Genomic DNA, 17,747 nt, shown 5'->3' on the forward strand with positions numbered 1-17,747 from the left:
TCATTCATTCATCAAATACTTTTTTTTTTTTCCCTGATGGAGTCTTGCTCTGTTGCCCAGGCTGGAGTGCAGCAGCACAATCTTGGCTCACTGCAAACTCCCTGACTGGGTTCAAGCAATTCTCCTGCCTCAGCCTCCCGAGTAGCTGGGATTACAGGCGTGTGCCACCATGCCCAGCTAATTTTTGTATTTTTAGTAGAGTCAGGGTTTCACCATGTTGGCCAGGCTGGTTTTGAACTCCTGACCTCAGGTGATCCGCCTGCCTTGGCCTCCCAAAGTGCTGGGATTGAAGGAGTGAACCACAGTCCCCGGTCCCACACCAAATACTTTTTAAGCATCTACTATGTTCCTAATACAAGCTGGTACTTTCTTTCTTTCTTTTTCAGAGACAGGGTCTTGCTAACAGCCCAGGCTGAAGTGCAGTGGCATAATCATTGCTCACTGCAGCCTCGACTTCTGGCTAAAGTCATCCTCCTACCTCAGCCTTTTGAGTAGCTAGGACTACAGGCATGTGTTACCATGCCCAGCTATTTACTTTTTTATTTTTTGAAGAAACGGGGTCTTGCTATGTTGCCCAGACTGATCTTGAACTCCTGGGCTCAAGTGATCCTCTTGCCTCAGCTTCCCAAAGTGCTAAGATTACAGGCATGAGCCACCGCTCCTGGCCTTAAGCAAGTACTTTCACGGGTCACCCTTCCCCTGACCTGAGTATCCACTTCACTCTTGCCTCCCCGTATGACCATGGACGGGGCCTCAACACACTGTCCTCCCTCCAGGCTCCCATATCTCCTGGCTGTTCCTCAGGCCCCTCCCTGTCCTAGCCCTGCTTCTCTGGCCACACCATGCTTTATCTGTGTTCCTGTAAGTGCCAGCCCAGAGCTGGACCTCCCTCCAGCCCTGCTTGGGCCCTCCCTTGGGTGCCTCTGACACTGTTTTCCTGTTGATGCAGCGGCCCAGGTCTGCGTTGGCGGCTTTGGCATCCAGATCCCACTGAGATGTCACACTTAGCTCATTGTCAAATGAAACCTTCGAAATCTCAACAGCTGGCAAAGCATCTCTCCCCACTTCCCCCCCACCTCCCACATCAGCAGCCACCCCCAGCCCCAGCCCTTGAGCAATTGGTCCTTTGAGTGCCTGTGAATTTGTCTCTGTCTGGTTCATCTGGTTTATTGGGGCTTGTCTTTTCAGCAGTGGGGAGATTCAGTGGACAGAGGGCCAACCCCCCAACCCTGCTGTTGCCCCTTGGGAAGGGGCTGCCTTCATGCAGTGCCACCATGCACCCTCCTCGGCCCCTCACCTGGTCCCAGCATCATCCCAGAGGACATGTCCTCGAGACTTCCTGAAGCCTAATGTTTCCCCCAATTCTAATTGTTCTGTTTCTTCCTCCTTTGTACCACCCACACCGTCACTGGCCCAATTCACCCAGATTTGGTGGCTGGTAGAGCTGGGAGCAGGGTTTGCTCACCCACGATCTGTGGAATGCCTTGGGCTGCCAGACCCCGTCCCCACCACCCGTGGGGCCCCCAGTACTCCTGGGCAGCTGCCTTCTCTCCCACGCAGCTCCCAAGAGGGAGCTCCTGCTTTATGGGGAACAAGGTCTTGACCACTCCACACCCAACACTCTTTGGATGTGACTCAGGAACTGACATTTGGAAAAGGCTTGGCATTTTGGAAAGTCCAGAGCGTGGGACAGGCCAGAACACTGGCCTGGGCAGAACCCTCCCAAGGCAGGCAGAGCCGGCTCCTCCCTGGTTCCCCTCCCCCAACCTCCGCCTGGCTCACACCTGCCTGGGGCGGGGAGAGACTCAGGGGCAGGTGCAGACAGCCCTTTGCAGCTCTGAGGAGTGAGGAGGTGTGGCTGGGCCAGGGTGGCCACATCAAAGGTAGCTGGCTATCCCAGGCTCCTCACTAAGGCCTCCAGAGTCTTGTTCAGCCCCATGTCAATGTGGAAGGTCCAGCCCACACGCAGAGGCTGCCCCAGACGTGGTCACAAGACACCTCGTCCATGAAGCCACCCCTGACTTCCCAGCCTATTGAGACTGTTTCTTCCTTGGAATTATCCTCCCTTCTTTTTTTTCTTTTTAAATTCTTTCCTTAATGATTTTCTTTTCTTTTTTTGAGAGAAAGTCTCACTCTGTCACCCAGGCTGGAGTGCAGTGGCGTGATCTCGGCCCACTGCAACCTCTGCCTCCCGGGTTCAAGTGATTCTTCTGCCTCAGCCTCCCAAAGTAGCTAAGATTACAGGTGCATGCCACCATGCCACGCCCAGTTAATTTTTGTATTTTTGTAGAGACGGGGTTTCACCATGTTGGCCAGGCTGGTCTCGAACTCCTGAGCTCAAGTGATTCACCTGCCTCGGCCTCCCAAAGTGCTGGGATGACAGGCATGAGCCACAGCGCCTACCACTTGTGTTTTCTTTCCAGAGTGCGGTGGGCTGACATCTGCTATGAGCCTGACTCTGTCCTGGGTGCTAGGGACAAAGAGAGGGGTTGGGTGCAGTCCTGGCCCTCAGGGAGACAGCGGCAGGCAGGGGGCGTCAAGTTCCCAATGTGTCACAGATAGGGAACCATCAGGGTACCCAGGCCTACCTGGCCCAGGCTGGGGACCCAAAGGCTTCCTAGAGGAGGTGACTCCCAAGACGAGTCTCAAAGAACAATTAGGAATTTGTCCCTAAAATGTGAAAAGACTGTGACAGACAGAGGGCACAGCACAGGTAAAGCTAGGAGGTGGGAAATGGTGTGTTACTGTGGGGGACTTGCACATGAGGCCAACAGAGATTTTTCTGGGCCTTATGGATAGTTCCCCTGATGGGCAATCTGTTTTGTTTGTTTTTTTGTAGAGATAGGGTCCCGCTCTGTCACCCAGGCTGGAGTGCAGGGGTACAATCGTAGCTCACTGTAGCCTCAACCTTCTGGACTCAAGCAATCCTCCCACCTCAGCCTGCAAGTAGCTAAGACCACAGGTGTGTGGTTAATTTTTTAATTTTTAATTTGTATTTATTTATATTTTTTGAGACAGAGTCTCACTGTGTCACCAGGCTGAAGCGCAATGCCACGATCTCGACTCACTGCAACCTGCACCTCCTAGGTTCCAGTGATTCTGGTGCCTCAGGATCTGAGTAACTGGGATTACAGGTGTGTATTACCACACCCAGTTAATTTTTGTATTTTTAGTAGAGACAGGGTTCTAGCATGTTGGCCAGGCTGGCCTTGAACTCCTGACCTCAGGTGATCCGCCTGCCTCTGCCTCCCAAAGTGCTGGGATTACAGGCATGAGCCACTGCACCCAGCCTAGTTAAAAAATTTGTTTTTGTAGAGATGGGAGGTCTCACTGTGTTGGTCAGGCTGGTCTTGAACTCCCGGCCTCAGGTGATCCTCCCACCATGGCCTCCCAAAGTGCTGGGATGACAGGCATGAGCCACTGCACCCGGCCCCCAGATGGGTAATCTCTGCCCCCAACCTGTCCCGCTCCCCGCCACTGAGCCCAGGTCTGGGGCTTTGCCATCAGTTCCGCCCCCTGAAGAATCTGGAAGGGAAATATTGACACAACCACCCCCTACCCAGACAGGAGGAGCCCGCGACGGATGACATTAGCGGTGCCGGCGCGCGGGAGCCAGCATATGGCTCCCGCTGCCGTGTTGGGGAACACGAGTGATTGCCACGTAATGAGATGCTCAACACGGCTGCTGGGGCCACACGGCGGGCCGCGCCGCCCACTCACCATATCTGCTGTTAAACAGGATCTGCACACACTCCCGGAGCGTGTTGATGTCCTCGGTTTCCTTTATGAAGGCGTCCCACTTCTCTATCAAAACACAGGAGGCACAAGTGAGCAGGGCCCCACGGGACGGTCACACGCCCTCCACCGGCCATGACCACCGGGCTTTCACCCCCAGAGCCCCCGAGGCCGGCCCCAGCCCCAAGTCCTTCCACCCTCTCCCACCTCGGACCATACACAAATTCAGGGTGCTCTGATGGTCCCCCGTCTGCCCATTCCTGCCCTAACATTTGTCTCTGGCCTCTCCCACGGGTGTGGTGTCAGAACAGGCTCAGCCTGTCCATCCCGAGCCCATCCTGCCCCAGACATATAGGAGGCTGGAAGAGCAGTCCCTTCAGCAGAAAAAGAGGTCGAGTCTTATGTTTTTTTTTTTTCTTTAGATGGTGACTCACTCTGTCACCCAGGCTGGAGTGCAGTGGCGTGGTCTCAGCTCACTGCAACCTCTGCCTCCCAGGTTCAAGCGATTCTCCTGCCTCAGCCTCCCGAGTAGCTGGGATTACAGGCACCTGCCACCACACCTGGCTAATTTTTGTATTTTTAGTAGAGATGGGGTTTCACCATGTTGGCCAGGCTGGTCTCGAACTCCTGACCTCAGGTGATCCACCTGCCTTGGCCTCCCAAAGTGCTGGGATTACAGGTGTGAGCCACCAAGTCCGGCCTGAGGTCGAGTATTTTATTTTTTAATTTAAATTTTTTTAAAAAAATAGAGACAGGGTCTCACTCTGTTGCCCAGGCTGGACTGCAGTAGCGCAATCATAGCTCACTGTAGCCTTGAACTCCTGGGCTCACGTGATCCCTCTGCCTCGGCCCCCCAGGCAGCTGGGATGACAGGTATGAGCCAACACTCCTGGCTGTGTTTTTTCTTTTTTTCTTTTTTACAGACAGGGTCTCACTCTGTTGCCCAGGCTGGAGTGCTGTGGTGTGATCATAGCTCACAGCAGCCTCCAACTCTTGGACTCAAACGATCCTCCCATTTCAGCCTCCTGAGTGGCTGCGACTACAGGTGCCTACCACCATGTCTGGCTAAGGGCTGAGTCTTGATCTTGAGAATCTAACCCTTGTACCTCCTACATCTGAGGTCTCACTTAGCACTGGCCTTGTTGGCTTCCCCCAAACTCTCAGCTCTGCTGGTCTCTCTCTCAAAACCTCTGTCTTGATTGAATAATAACAAGTGATCATTGGTTCATTTATAATCAGTAAAAGTAACAACTTTAATTTGTTAAGTGCTTATCTGTGCTAAGTACTTTATATATATAATAATATCCTATTTAATTCCTTATGACAAGTTTTAAACAGAGATATTAGTCCCATTTTGCAGATAGGAAAACTGAGGCTCAAAGAAACTGAGTATCTTGCTTGTGATAACCCAGCGAGATTCTATCCCAGCTTGTGTCCCTGGCCCATGGGCCTGTCATGATGCTGTTCCATCTGGACATTCACATCTCCTCCCTGCCAGGGCTGGACCTTGTTTGGGGCAGTGACGGGTTGGGTTGTTGTTGCGGGGGAGGGTCCTCCATTCTGAACCCAGGGGACTGGGTTTTCTTTCTTTCTTAAAATTTTGTAGAGATGGGGTCTCACTAAGTTGCCCAGGCTGGTCTAGAACTTCTGGCCTCAAGCCATCCTCCCACCTTAGCCTCCCAAAGCACTGGGATTACAGGTGTGAGTCACCGCACCTGGCCTAGGACTGGGTTTTCTTACAGAACCTTTTCCTGGAGGTGAGGCTGAGGCCCTCAAAGCAAAACTGCTGGCAAGTCCTACTGCATTCCTTCTTGGTATAACTGAATCCCAAACTTTCCTACACTCAGGCCTTCTGTGTGATACTTTAAAAATCTGTCCACTTTTTTTTTTTTTTTTTAATATATCACTGCCTTTAAAAGGTGGAGTTTAATTCCTCTCCCACAGAGGGAAGGCTGGATCATGTTTCTGGCTTCTAACAGATAGAATATGACAGCAATTTCTAAGGATGGGTCATAAAAGCCACGTGGCTTCCTTGTTCCTCTCTTTTGGATCAATAACTCTGGAGGAAACCAGTGGCCATGTTGTGAGGATGCTCAAGCAGCCCCGTCAAGGCTAGCCCACATGGTGGGGAACTGAGGCCTCCTACCAACAGCCGTGTGAATGAGCTCAGAAGCGTCTCCTCCCGCTCCAGTTGAGCTCTTCGATGACAGCAGCCCCAGCCGACATTTTGACTGCATCCTCATGAAAGACCCTGACCGAGCACTGCCCAACTCGGCCAGTCCCGAATTCCCAACCCCCAGAAACTGTGAGGTAATAAACACTTGATGTTTTAAGCTCCATTTTGGGGTTATTTATTTTATTTTTTGTTACAACTTTTTTTAGAGATAGGGTCTAACTGTTGCCCAGGCTGGAGTGCAGTGGTGCGATCACAGCTCACTGCAGCCTCCAACTCCTGGGCTCAAGTGATCCTCCCACCACAGCCTCCCAAGTAGCTGGGACTACGGGTAGGCACCACCACATCCACTAATTTTTCTTATTTTTTGTAGAGACAGCATTTCGCTACATTGCCCAGGCTGGTCTCAAACTCCTGGTTTCAAGCAACCCTCCTGCCTCAGCCTCCCAAAGTGCTGGGATTACAGGCATGAGACACCATGCCTAGTTTGGGGTAGTTTATCACACAGCAATAGATAACTATTACACCCCAGTTTACTTGCAGCCCCTTGAGCAGAGCTGTTCCTCCTTTCTTTCACAAAGACCCAGGAGATACACTTCCATTTCAATAAGCACCACCTCCAACCTCAGATTCCCACTCAGGCCGGGGTGCTTCGTGGGCGCTGTCCTACCTGACTTGTCATGGACGATGGAGAAGAGAATGCGCTTGGAGGCATGGACGTTCTGGATGAGAGGCCCACCAGGCCCAGTGGGCTTCTGTCCTGGACAAGGGAGAGAAGGAAGAAGGTTCCAGGTGGGACCCAAGAGGGTTCCCCAGATCTGGCCCCAGTGCACAGGCCCTGGCTCTGGGGTAACAGCCTCATCTGCCAGGGACATCCAATAACTGATTCCTGTGATCACAAACTCAAGGCAAGGCCCCTGACCAGAGGTCTAAGACATTCTGCACCAGAATCTGCTAGCCGAAAGCCAGGTTAACAAGAAAGGGATGTCGGAGGTTACCTTTTCCAGGTAAGAACACTTGTTTTACATGTATAAGCTCGAAGCCCTGGTCAGCCCACATATTTGGGCTTTTTTCCCCCTTATGATAATAATAATAATAATAATAATAATAATAATGAGTATATATAACTTACAAGCACCTACTACAGGCCAAGCATTAGACCCAAACGCTTTTTTTTTTTTTTTTTTTTGGTAGAGATAGGATCTTGCTATGTTACCCAGGCTGGTCTCGAACTCCTGGGCTCAAGCAATCCTTCCACCTCAGCCTCCCAAAGAGCTGGAATTACAGGTATGCCTGGCAAGACCCAGCGCTTTAATTCAGCAACTCTCAAACTTGAGCACATTGGAACCACTTGGCAGAGTTATCCAAAAAGACTACTGGGTCCCATCCCCAAAGCTTCAGATTCAGCAAGACTGCAGTGGTGCCTGAGAATATGCATTTCTAACCCTCTCTCAGGAGATGCTACTGCCACCGATCTGTCATTGAATCATGATAACACTTCTGGGAAGCAGGTACCACTAGCATCCCCATTTTATAGAGGAAGAAACTGAGGCTCAGAGAGTAGAGATTTGCCCCAGGATGCCTAGCCACTAAGTAGAGGAGCCAGGATATGAATCCAGGTGCTCCTCACCTGCAGTTGTTCCTTTTGTCCTGTCCACCCCAGGACCTACTTCCAGGACCTACTTCCCCCAGTGCCCTTAATCAGGCTGGGTATGCAGTGGGTGCTCATTCAATTGGAGTGGGTCCTCATGGAATGCATGGGGATGACTAGTATGCTTACTTCCTTTATAGCACGTGATGTGGATCTCCCACTTTTGACACCTGAAATATCGCTGGTGCTTTTTTTTGTTTGTTTTTTTGAGACAGAGCTGTGCTGTCACCCAGGCTGGAGTGCAGAGGTGTGCAATCATAGCTCAATGCAGCCTCAAACTCCTGGGCTCAGGTGATCCTCCTGCCTCAGCCTCCCGAGTAGCTGGGACCCAGGGAGTCCTTGCAGGCGTCCTCTTGGTCCAAGGCCAAGGACATCATTCACAGATGGCTGAGCAGAGACCCAAGGTCCAAGGGGGTCTCAGCCAGGACACCATCTGTCCAGTCCCACTCCCATGGCCAGACATGGCTCCTTCCAACCTAAGAGGGCCCAGGCATCCTGACCTGCCCTGGGAGGCTGTCCCTTGCATGAGTGACCTCTGTCCCACCCCCTAGACTTGGAGATCCCAGCAGCAATGTTACCACAACAGTCGGAGAAGTCTTGGGCACCGGTGGCCTTGGGCTCTGGCATGGGCCGACTCAGGCCCAGGTCGCTGGGGGCAAGGGGGCAGGAAGGTGCTTCCTGCTTGAGCTCTCGGATGGCGTGGTTGGGGAGCGCCGTGCTGTACAGGAAGCTGGCCATGGAGGAGGAGGTGGCGGTTGGGGGCAGGTCCTGGGGTGGCACCTTGGGGGCCTGGCCATGCAGGCCACAGTCCCGTGACCCCTTGGGTATCAGGGAGACACCATTCAGCTCCACCAGGGCCTTCGAGTCCCGCCCGCCATCCTCAAGTGGCCTGAGTAAAGGAGAGGACACATGGACAGCTTTGTACATCTGTTTCACACATTGCAGCTCTTCCCCCGAAAACCCCGCATCCCTGCCCTCTGCAGAACATAACAGCCCCATGAGGAGGGCAGGACAGGAGCTGCTCTTCCACTTCACAAGTGGGGATGCAGGCTCGGAGGTGGGAATGGTGTGCCCAGGGCCACAGAGCTAGGCCACCGGAGGACCTGGGCCCTGCCCCTCTGCTCCAATCCACTGTTCAGATCCCGCCAGGTGCGGTTGATTGCCTCCTGTCTCCCGCTGCACCCCTCCCCTTCCTGCCTCTGCATTGCCTGGGGCACTTAGCAGAGATGGGTTCAACCTTAAGCCCTCAGGTTGCCTTCTTGGCTCTCCTGACAACTGGTACTGCCTCAGACCAGCCTCAACAACCTAATCTCCCCTGGATCCCTAATTAACCCCAGATTTACAACCTGAGCAAGCACAGGACATGGTTCTCCCATTTCTGATACCTAAAATGCCATATTTTTTTTTTTTAAGAGATGGGGTCTTGCTCTGTTGCCCATGCTGGAGTGCAGTGATGCAATCACAGCTCACTGCATCCTCAAACTCCTGGGCTCAAGCAAGCCTCCTGCCTCAGCCTCCTGAACAGCTGAGATGACAGGTGTGCACCACCACACCTGGGTAATTTTTTTTATTTTTATTTTTTGGCAGAGACAGGGTCTTGGTATGTTGCCCAGGCTGGTCTTGAACTCCTGGCCTCAAGTGATCCTCCCACCTCAGCCTCCCAAAGTGCTGAGATTATAGGCATGAGCTACTGTACCCGACCACTTTGGTGCTATTTTGTCCCAAGTCATGTCTCTTCAAGTCTCTCTGCAATGCAACTTCCCTGGGAAGACTTCAAGGCTTAATGACCTGGCTCAGATCCTGTTCTATGACTTCGCTTTCACTTCACCTCCACCATCAGACTGGGAGCTTTCACCACCAGGGTCCCCCACGGGCATCTCAAGTCCCTTCCCCTCTGGCTAAGTGGCCTCCAGCCCCTGGCCCTGACCCGGCCCTGGCCCAGCCCCGGCCCAGCCCCGGGCCGGCTACCTCACTCACCTCTTGAGCTTGAAGCGGATGCGGTGGCTGTGTTCCAGGATGGCCATGAGGGCCTTGGGGTCATACTCGGCTGGCCTTCGGAAGGCCAGGCCCTCGGGCAGCCCCTGCACGGCCAGCAGCCCTGGCTCCCTGAGCAGCCTCTCGTAGGGCAGTGGCACCACACTGGCCCTTCCCAGGGCCTCGCCTGTAGGGGAGAGTCCAGGAGAGGGGCCTGGTATGAGAGGGCAGCCAGGCTGGGGTCGGGGCTGCTGTGCCCCAGAGTGGGGGCAGTGCTGAGTGGCTCCCCTTGGTGCGGGGTTCCCATGGACCCCTCATAATTGCAGACTTTGTGCAGAATAACCGCCTACAGGCTGGGGGTGGATGGTGTGGACAAGGCCCAATTGTCTGCATCTGCGGGGCTGGGGCTCCCCCACCAAGCAGGTTCCCTGCTGCCCTCCCCGGCCAAGCCCCTCTCCACTCTGGGCACCTGGCTGGAGGGGAAATCGGGGACTACAAGGGCCCAGAGGACAGAGCAGAGGCAGACAATCCGGTAGGAGAAAAGAGGGCAGAAGAGATGGAGAAGTGGGGACTTGCATGAGCCAGGCTGCAAGGAAAAAGCTATAAGGGCTGGGCGTGGTGGCTCACGCCTGTCATCCCAGCATTTTGGGAGGCTGAGGAGGGAGGATCACTTGAGGCCAGGAGTTCGAGACCAGCCTGGCCAACATGATGAAACCCCGTCTCTACTAAAAATACAAAAATTAGCCGGGTGTGGTGGTGCATGCCTGTAATCCCAGCTACTTGGGAGGCTGAGGCAGGAGAATCGCTTGAACCCGGGAGGTGGGTTGCAGTGAGCCGCTGCACTCCAGCCTGGGTAACAGAACGAGAATCCATCTCAAAAAAAAAAAGGTGTAGGGAGGAAGGGAGAGAGACAGAGAGGGGGGAGAGAAAGTAAGAAGAAGAGGAAGTGGAGAGGGAGCAAAAATAGGGGATTGAGAAAAAGATGGGAGAGGCTGGGCGTGGTGGCTCACGCCTGTAATCCCAGCACTTTGGGAGGCCGAGGCAGGTGGATCACTTGAGGTCAGGAGTTTGAGACCAGCCTGGCCAACATGGTGAAACCCCGTCTCTACTAAAAATATAAAAATTATCCAGGTGTGGTGGCACGTGCCTGTAATCCCAGCTACTCAGGAGGCTGAGGCAGGAGAATTGCTTGAACCCAGGAGGGGGAGGTTGTAATGAGCCGAGATCATGCCATTGCACTCCAGCCTGGGCAACAGAGTGAAACTTCATCTCAAAACAACAACAACAACAACAACAAAAGACAGGAGAGAGGAGAAAGAGACAGACTGAGAAGACGCAGGAACAAAGATGGGGGCTCGGGGGCACAGAGGAGGGGAGGCAGGCTGGGGACTGAAGACTGGGCACTGGGATATCTGTTGTCACCTCCATGCTACAGCCCCCACCCTGAGCCAGAAAGAGGCCCATCCTCTCATAGCCTCCTTGAATTCTGCCCAAAGTGGACAAGGGGGGCCAGGGCAAGGCGGGCAGGGGCGCGGGGGGCTCTGTGCATGGGCCCTGCAGCTGGCAAAAGTGTCGACAGAGGCACAGCCAACCATGCGTGGCAAGTCCCCCATCCCCAGGGTGGCCAGTGTGACCACCCAGGGCCTCTGGGTACCCCTCCTTCTGACATAAGAACAGCAGAAGTTTCCTCACAGACCTTTGCTCCATAAAACCAAAGGCTACAGTAGGAGAAGGGATAAAGCCAAATCAGAAATGAATGAGGTGGGACCCTGAGCACCAAAGGGACCTGCCCGATGTTTCCCAGGGCATGTGAAGACCACCACTGGGGCCCTGAGGCCCTCTGCAACCTGACGCTTCCCAAGGGAGGCCAGGTCTCCTCTTCCTGCAGGAAAGACATGGCTGAGCAATCAGCCTTCACTTAGTCATTCAACAAACATTCTCCAAGCACCTGCTGTTGCTGGGCTCTGAACTGTAGGCTGGAGACAGCTAGAAACGGCAGACACAGCCCCTGACCCTGGAGAGCTCTTGGGCTGGAGAGGGGACAGGGCACTGTGGGTGCCAAGAGAGGGGCCTAAACCTACTGTGAGGGGGCTTCCAGGAGCAGAGCCTCAGTGCCACGCAGGTGTCTGCCAGACAGAGGAGGGGAAAGGCAGTCTCAAAAGATGTAACAGCGCGAAGTCCAGGGCATGTGAAATGCACCAGCGAGTGCTGGAGAACTGGAAGTGGTTCTGTAGGGAGGTCAGTAGGGCCCTGTCACCTAGTGGGAGAAGAAGGTGTGGAGGGGATGAGGATGGGTGTGTGGGCCCCTGTGCCATGCTCAGGGAGATGGGGAGCCCCCGAAGGCTGTGGAGAGAAGAGCTTCATTAATGATCAGACTTGTGCTTTGAGAAGATACCCTTGGTTGCAGGGCAGGTGTAGAGAGCTGGTCTGGAAGCAGGGAGGCCGTGGCAAGCCTGGGGCTATTTCTAGGCGAGAGGTGGCAGTGACTTGAGCCAGGGCAGGGACAGTAGGGGTGGAGGTTTGGAAAATGGCTGGAGCAGAACATCTGTGTCTGGGAATGCAGAGATGAGGAAGGGCTGGGGTAGCCACTACCCCCATGCCTTGGGGTCCGGCTTTGCCCAGGGCCCATAGTGGGACAGGAGGGGGCCCCCTCTGCTGGGTGGGGACCGAGGCTCCCACCCTCCCTGGGGCCCCCAAATGGAATGAGGAAGGATCTTACTATAAAGAACATCAAACACCTCCTCTACCATCTTCCGCAGAAGGTACACATCTGAGCCATGTTCCAGGGAGGACCGAGGGAGGCTACGGCCTCCGCCCTCGCCCCGCTGCACCTTCTTGGGGTGCTCTGCCTCCGGATCCTTCCACGGGGGCCCTCCTGTGGGACACAGAGCACGCGAGGCCACAGTGAGCACCCGTCTCACCACCCGGCCTTCGAGCTGGGATGTCTCTGCCCTGTGCTGAGCCGCAGAGACTGGCACACAATGTGATACACAAGTGAATGAATGAATGAAGAATTAATGAGTGAGCAAGCCCTATTCCAACCACCCCACTGAGGGCCAGGGCTGGTCATCTCAGAGTTCCCAGTGCCTGGCCCAGGGCTGGGCCTCACCTCTGGTCACCTCTAATTTGCTGTGTGACCTTGGGTTAGTCCCTTCTCTCTCTGAGCCTCAGTCTGTGAATGTTCACGGGAGGCCAGCTATTCCAGCTCAGAACTGAGGTTTGATGAATGTTTCATCTGTGTCTATTTTTTTTTTTTTTTTTTTTTGAGACAGAGTCTCGCTCTGTTGCCCAGGCTGGAGTGCAGTGGCACAAGCTTGGCTCACTACAACCTCCACCTCCAGGGTTCAAGTGATTCTCCTGCCTCAGCCTCCCGAGTAGCTGGGATTACAGGCGCCTGCCACCTTGCCCAGCTAATTTTTGTATTTTTAGTAGAGATGGGGTCTCACCATGTTGGCCAGGCTGGTCTCGAACTCCTGACCAAAGTGCTGGGATTACAGGTGTGAGCTACCGTGCCCGGCCCCATTCATGCCTTTCTGTGCTCTGACACGAACACTGTCTTGACCAATCTATGCCACCGTTTTCTGCTCTGCCAGAGGGAGAGAAAACCCTCCGGCAGAGGGTTGGGAGGCACCCCCCAACCCCTGCTCCAAGGAGGCCGTGGGTTGCAAACAGCAGGTTCATGCCAGGCTGGGCCAGGGTGGGGACCGGAGAGTGTTGGTGGATCCTTGGGGAATGTTCTAGAAGCTGCATTGGAAAGGAGATGAGAGGAGGGGCCTGCGGCCCCCTCCCAGCTTGGAGCCTATTCTCCTCTGGGATCTGCGGAGCTTGAAATAAACCAGCCGAGTTCCTGGTGCTATAAATAGCGGCTCTGCGTGGCTCTAGAAGGCAGGTGCACCGCCTCAGGCTCTGGGCGGCTGGGGTGCCACACGACCTGCTGCTGTCCACTCTACCCGGCCCAGTCCCCCATCCTGGCCCTGGAGAAGGTCTAGGCTCCGAGGGCTGAAGGGGGTAGGGGGCTGGCTGGGGATGCGGCTGCACCCCAGTAATGCTAGGCCCAGCGCTGGGGGATGCCCTTCCCTGAAACAGCTGATCTTAGGGGTGTGAGGTGAATACTAATAATAGTAACAACAGCTGGTGTCTATTGAGTGTGAACCAAGTGCCAGACACTGCCCTAAGTGCTTGCAAGGTACCAATTCGTTTAACCCTCAGACCCACCCGTTCTCCCCTTTCACAGATGAGCGGGTTGAGGCACAGCAGTTGTGGACCCAGGCGGCCCGTTCTCTTAACCTCATGCTATACCATGGTTCTTTTGAGATGGGGACTCACTGTCACCCAGGCTGGAGTGCAGGGGTGCCATCGTAGCTCACTGTAGTCTTGAACTCCCAGGCTCAAGTGATCCTCCTGCCTCAGCCTCTCAAGCAGCTGGGACTGCAGGTGTACACCATAAAGCCTGGTTAATTTTTAAATTTTTTGTAGAGACAGAGGCCTTGCTATGTTGCCCAGCCTGGTCTCCAACTCCTGGGCTCAAGTGATCCTCCCATTTCAGCCTCCCGAAGTGCTAGGACTACAGACATGAGCCACTGCACCTGGCCTAAGATGTTAACCCTGACTATAGCCATGACAGTGCCTGCCCCCTCAGGTTGATGTCAGGGTAGGTGAGTTAGCATCAGAAAAGATGCTATGCACAGCAGGCATTCAATAAATCTTATTGGAACATGGCCAGGCATGGCGGCTCACATCTGTAATCCCAGCACTTTGGGAGGCTGAGGTGGGCGGGTCACCTGAGGTCAGGAGTTCGAGACCAGCCTGGCCAACAAGGTGAAACCCCGTCTCTACTAAAAATACAAAATTAGTTGGGCGTGGTGGTAGGTGCCTGTAATCCCAGCTGCTCGGGAAGCTGAGGCAGTAGAATCACTTGAACCTGGGAGGCAGAGGTTGCAGTGAGCCAAAATTGTGCTACTGCACTCCAGCCTGGGTGACAGGGCAAGACTCTGTCTCATTTAAAAAAAAAAAAAAATTGTGTTGGCATAAGTGCATTTGGTCCTTGTGTTCAGGAATACATAGTTAAGAGGAAGAACTGAGCAGCAACCTTGGCCTTGGTGTCCCTATCTGGAAAAGGCAGATGGAAGTGGCTGGCTCTGGCCTACCCTGGGGTTCACCCAGCCAGTCTCTATCAACTCAGGGGCTGCCTCAATAACACCACATCGGGAATCTCAGACAACCTAGCTTGTTAGGTTCACTCCCCACACACCGCCACCCTGGCTAGACAGGGTTGGGGACCCAGAGATGGGCTAGAGCGCCTGCCCTCGGGAAATGGCGGGCCCGGCCCTCCGGAGCCCTGGGGTACTCACGGCAGAACCTGAGGAAGTCTGACTGTAGCTCCTTCCGGGCATTCAGGAACATTCTCCCCTTCTCTGTGCCCACCACAAAGGCGCTCTCATCATGCACGGCGACACAGGCCACCTCGGCGTTCAGTTTGGACAGCGCTGAGCACTGTGGGAAGGGCAGGCTGTGTGAGCGGAAGGGCTCCGCATACTCCGAACACCTCTAGTACCCACTTCGGGGGTGGGATGTGAGCTCCCAGCTGCCTCAGACCCCAGCAGCAGCTCCAGGGACAGACGGCCCCTCTACTGTTCTTGGTCTCAGATTCTGTAGTGGGACTGAATGAAATGGCCCTGCAGGGATTGGCGATGGGGGGCTGGAGGAGGACAAGTGTCCTCTGCTCCTCCCTCCAAGGTCCTCCTCCTTGGGGTAGGCCCCCCTTAGCCCCAGCCCCAGGGACAATGCCGTGCTGGGTTTTCTTGGCCCCTCTCAAGTCCTGGATGAGGAGGAGGTGGGAAGAACTGCAGGACAGGCGGGGATTGGACAGACTGGGGCTGCAATCCCACCTCGGCCACTTCTGCTGTGGGACTTGAGCAAGTCACGTCCCTCCTCTGGGCTCCAGTTTCCACATCTGTTTTGTTTTGTTTTTTGAGACACAGTCTCACTCTGTCGCCCAGGCTGGAGTGCAGTGGCACAATCTTGGTTCACTGCAACCTCTGCCTCCCAGGTTCAAGCGATTCTCCTGCCTCAGCCTCCCGAGTAGCTGGGACTACAGGCGCCCGCCACCACGCCTTGCTAATTTTTGTATTATAAGTAGAGATGGGGTTTCACCATGTTGGCCAGGCTGGTCTCAAACTCCTGACCTCAGGTGATCTGCCCGTCTCAGCCTCCCAAAGTGCTGGGATTACAGGCGTGAGCCACTCTGCGTGGCCAGTTTCCACGTCTATAGAATTGGGGACAAGCAGCCCAGTTCCACAGTGCCACTGGGCTTGGGTATGGGGATTCAATGGTTGGAGGAAAAAGATCTCTAAACTGGGACACCCTATATGGGTATACAGGCAGCTGGCTATCCTCATGGCCCCAGAGTCAAGGTCTGCAGCCCCATAGCCCAGAGGCCTTAATGTAGGGGGTCCCTACAACCAAGACCACCAGCATCTCAGGTCTCTGACCTACCCCACCAGGAAAACCCTGACTGTGAAGCCTGTGGCAGGCAGTTGTGCCTAATAAATGCTGGTTTTCATCTGAGTCAGGTAGTGCTGGCAGCTATAAAGTCTGGCTTCCAAATGCAGTTCTGTGCTGCGTGGCCTGGGACAGGTAACCTCTCTGGGCCATAATCTTGCCTATTGTGCCAGCCCCAGCCTGGAGTCGCTCTGGTTAGGAAGGTGCACGCGGCGTGGGGCCAGGAGGCCTGTCCTCCAGGGTCCCTACTGGAAAATTAAAACACAGGGCATTCATTTTCTTCTAAGATGAAAACAAAAGCTTGCTGTTCCCTTTCTGCGCGGGAACACTGTAGACTATTAACAAAAAATAAAACAAATAAATCCAGCTGTTTCTCATCCATCACAGCTGAAAGAGCTGCTTCATCCCACAGTCACCGCTCAGCTGAAGATGCCGAGACCACGGCAGAAAACTCACCCACCTAAAGGCACCCAGAGCTGGTGGGGAAGAGGATCTGAGATTGGGGGCGCGTGACGAAGGCACATCCCTTCAGCCCACCCTCCCTACAGGTCACCAAAAGACCCTGGCATTTGGAGGAGGCTGGACTTAAGTTACTGCTAAGCAAATATCATTGTCACCCATGAGGGTCCCTCAGGAAACCCTTAAAAGGCCCAGGGATGGGGGAGCCTGTCTTGTTCGCACTGCTAGGATAACTATAGGGTCATGTGCTCCTCCAAGGAGGCTCTGAAACACTCACTAGACCACTGCTGCCAAGTAGAACTTTTTTTTTTTTTTTTTTTTGAGACAAAGTCTTGCTCTGTCACCTAGGCTGGAGTGCAGTGGCACGACCTCGGCTCACTGTAACCTCTGCCTCCCAGGCTCAGGCGATTCTCCTGCCTCGGTCTCCCGAATAGCTAGGACCACAGGCATGCATCACCATGCCTGGCTAATTTTTGTATTTTCAGTAGAGATGGAGTTTCAACATGTTGGTCAGGCTGGTCTCAAACTCCTGGCCTCAAGTGATCTGCCCCACTCAGCCTCTCAGGGTGCTGGGATTATATGCGTGAGCCATTGCGCCTGGCCAACCCAGTGTAACTTTCTATGACTATGAAAACATTCTACCTCTGCACTGTCCAATCCGTAGACACCAGCCACTTCTGACTACTGAGCACGTAAAATGAGGCTGGTGCAACTGAACAACTGAGTTGTTTATTTCGTTTTAACGAATTCGAATTTAAATGAATCAGGGGCAGTGGCTCACACCTGTAATCCCAGCACTTTGGGAGGCTGAGGCAGGTGGATCACCTGAGGTCAGGAGTTTGAGACCAGCCTGGCCAACATGGTGAAACCCTGTCTCTACTAAAAATACAAAAAAATTAGCCAGGCGTGGTGGCGCACACCTGTAATCCCAGCTACTCGGGAGGCTGAGGCAGGAGAATCACTTGAGCCCAGGAGGCGGAGGTTGCAGTGAGCCAAGATCGCGCCATTGCACTCCAGCCTGGGTGACAGAGCAAAAGCCTATCTCCAAAAAAAAAAAAAAAAAAAATTGCAAATAGCCACATGTCACTAGTGGCCATGGCATCGCCCATCACTGCCCACATCAGCCACACCTCCATCACTGCCAAGCTCACAGTACTTTGGGACACAGGGCTGAGCTCCTGGGGCCCCCTCCTCATGAAGGTCACTCTGCATAGGGGAGGGGTCATCATGGAGAGAGTGTGGCACCCAGCCCCT

The 17,747-nt window shown here is 54.2% G+C and overlaps 1 protein-coding gene across 12 annotated transcripts in view; it reads right to left on the bottom strand.

The window, feature by feature from the left end:
- The window catches only part of GTF2IRD1 (GTF2I repeat domain containing 1), a 149,676-nt gene that overhangs the window by 75,571 nt on the left and 56,358 nt on the right, over positions 1 to 17,747 (bottom strand). For 10 of the 12 annotated variants that reach the window (XM_034951434.3, XM_055114477.3, XM_034951433.3 and 7 more), the window contains exons 3-8: positions 14,885 to 15,026; positions 12,253 to 12,408; positions 9,537 to 9,720; positions 8,138 to 8,448; positions 6,579 to 6,668; positions 3,721 to 3,804 (exon numbers count right to left, since the gene is read on the bottom strand). In XM_034951434.3, coding sequence (XP_034807325.2) covers positions 3,721 to 3,804; positions 6,579 to 6,668; positions 8,138 to 8,448; positions 9,537 to 9,720; positions 12,253 to 12,408; positions 14,885 to 15,026 — 967 coding nt within the window. The remainder of the gene's footprint in view (positions 1 to 3,720; positions 3,805 to 6,578; positions 6,669 to 8,137; positions 8,449 to 9,536; positions 9,721 to 12,252; positions 12,409 to 14,884; positions 15,027 to 17,747) is intronic. The other 2 variants (XM_055114481.2, XM_063605860.1) reach the window with 1 other exon arrangement.

Source organism: Pan paniscus, chromosome 6 (genome assembly GCF_029289425.2).
Source record: "Pan paniscus chromosome 6, NHGRI_mPanPan1-v2.0_pri, whole genome shotgun sequence".
Taxonomy (NCBI): domain Eukaryota; kingdom Metazoa; phylum Chordata; class Mammalia; order Primates; family Hominidae; genus Pan; species Pan paniscus.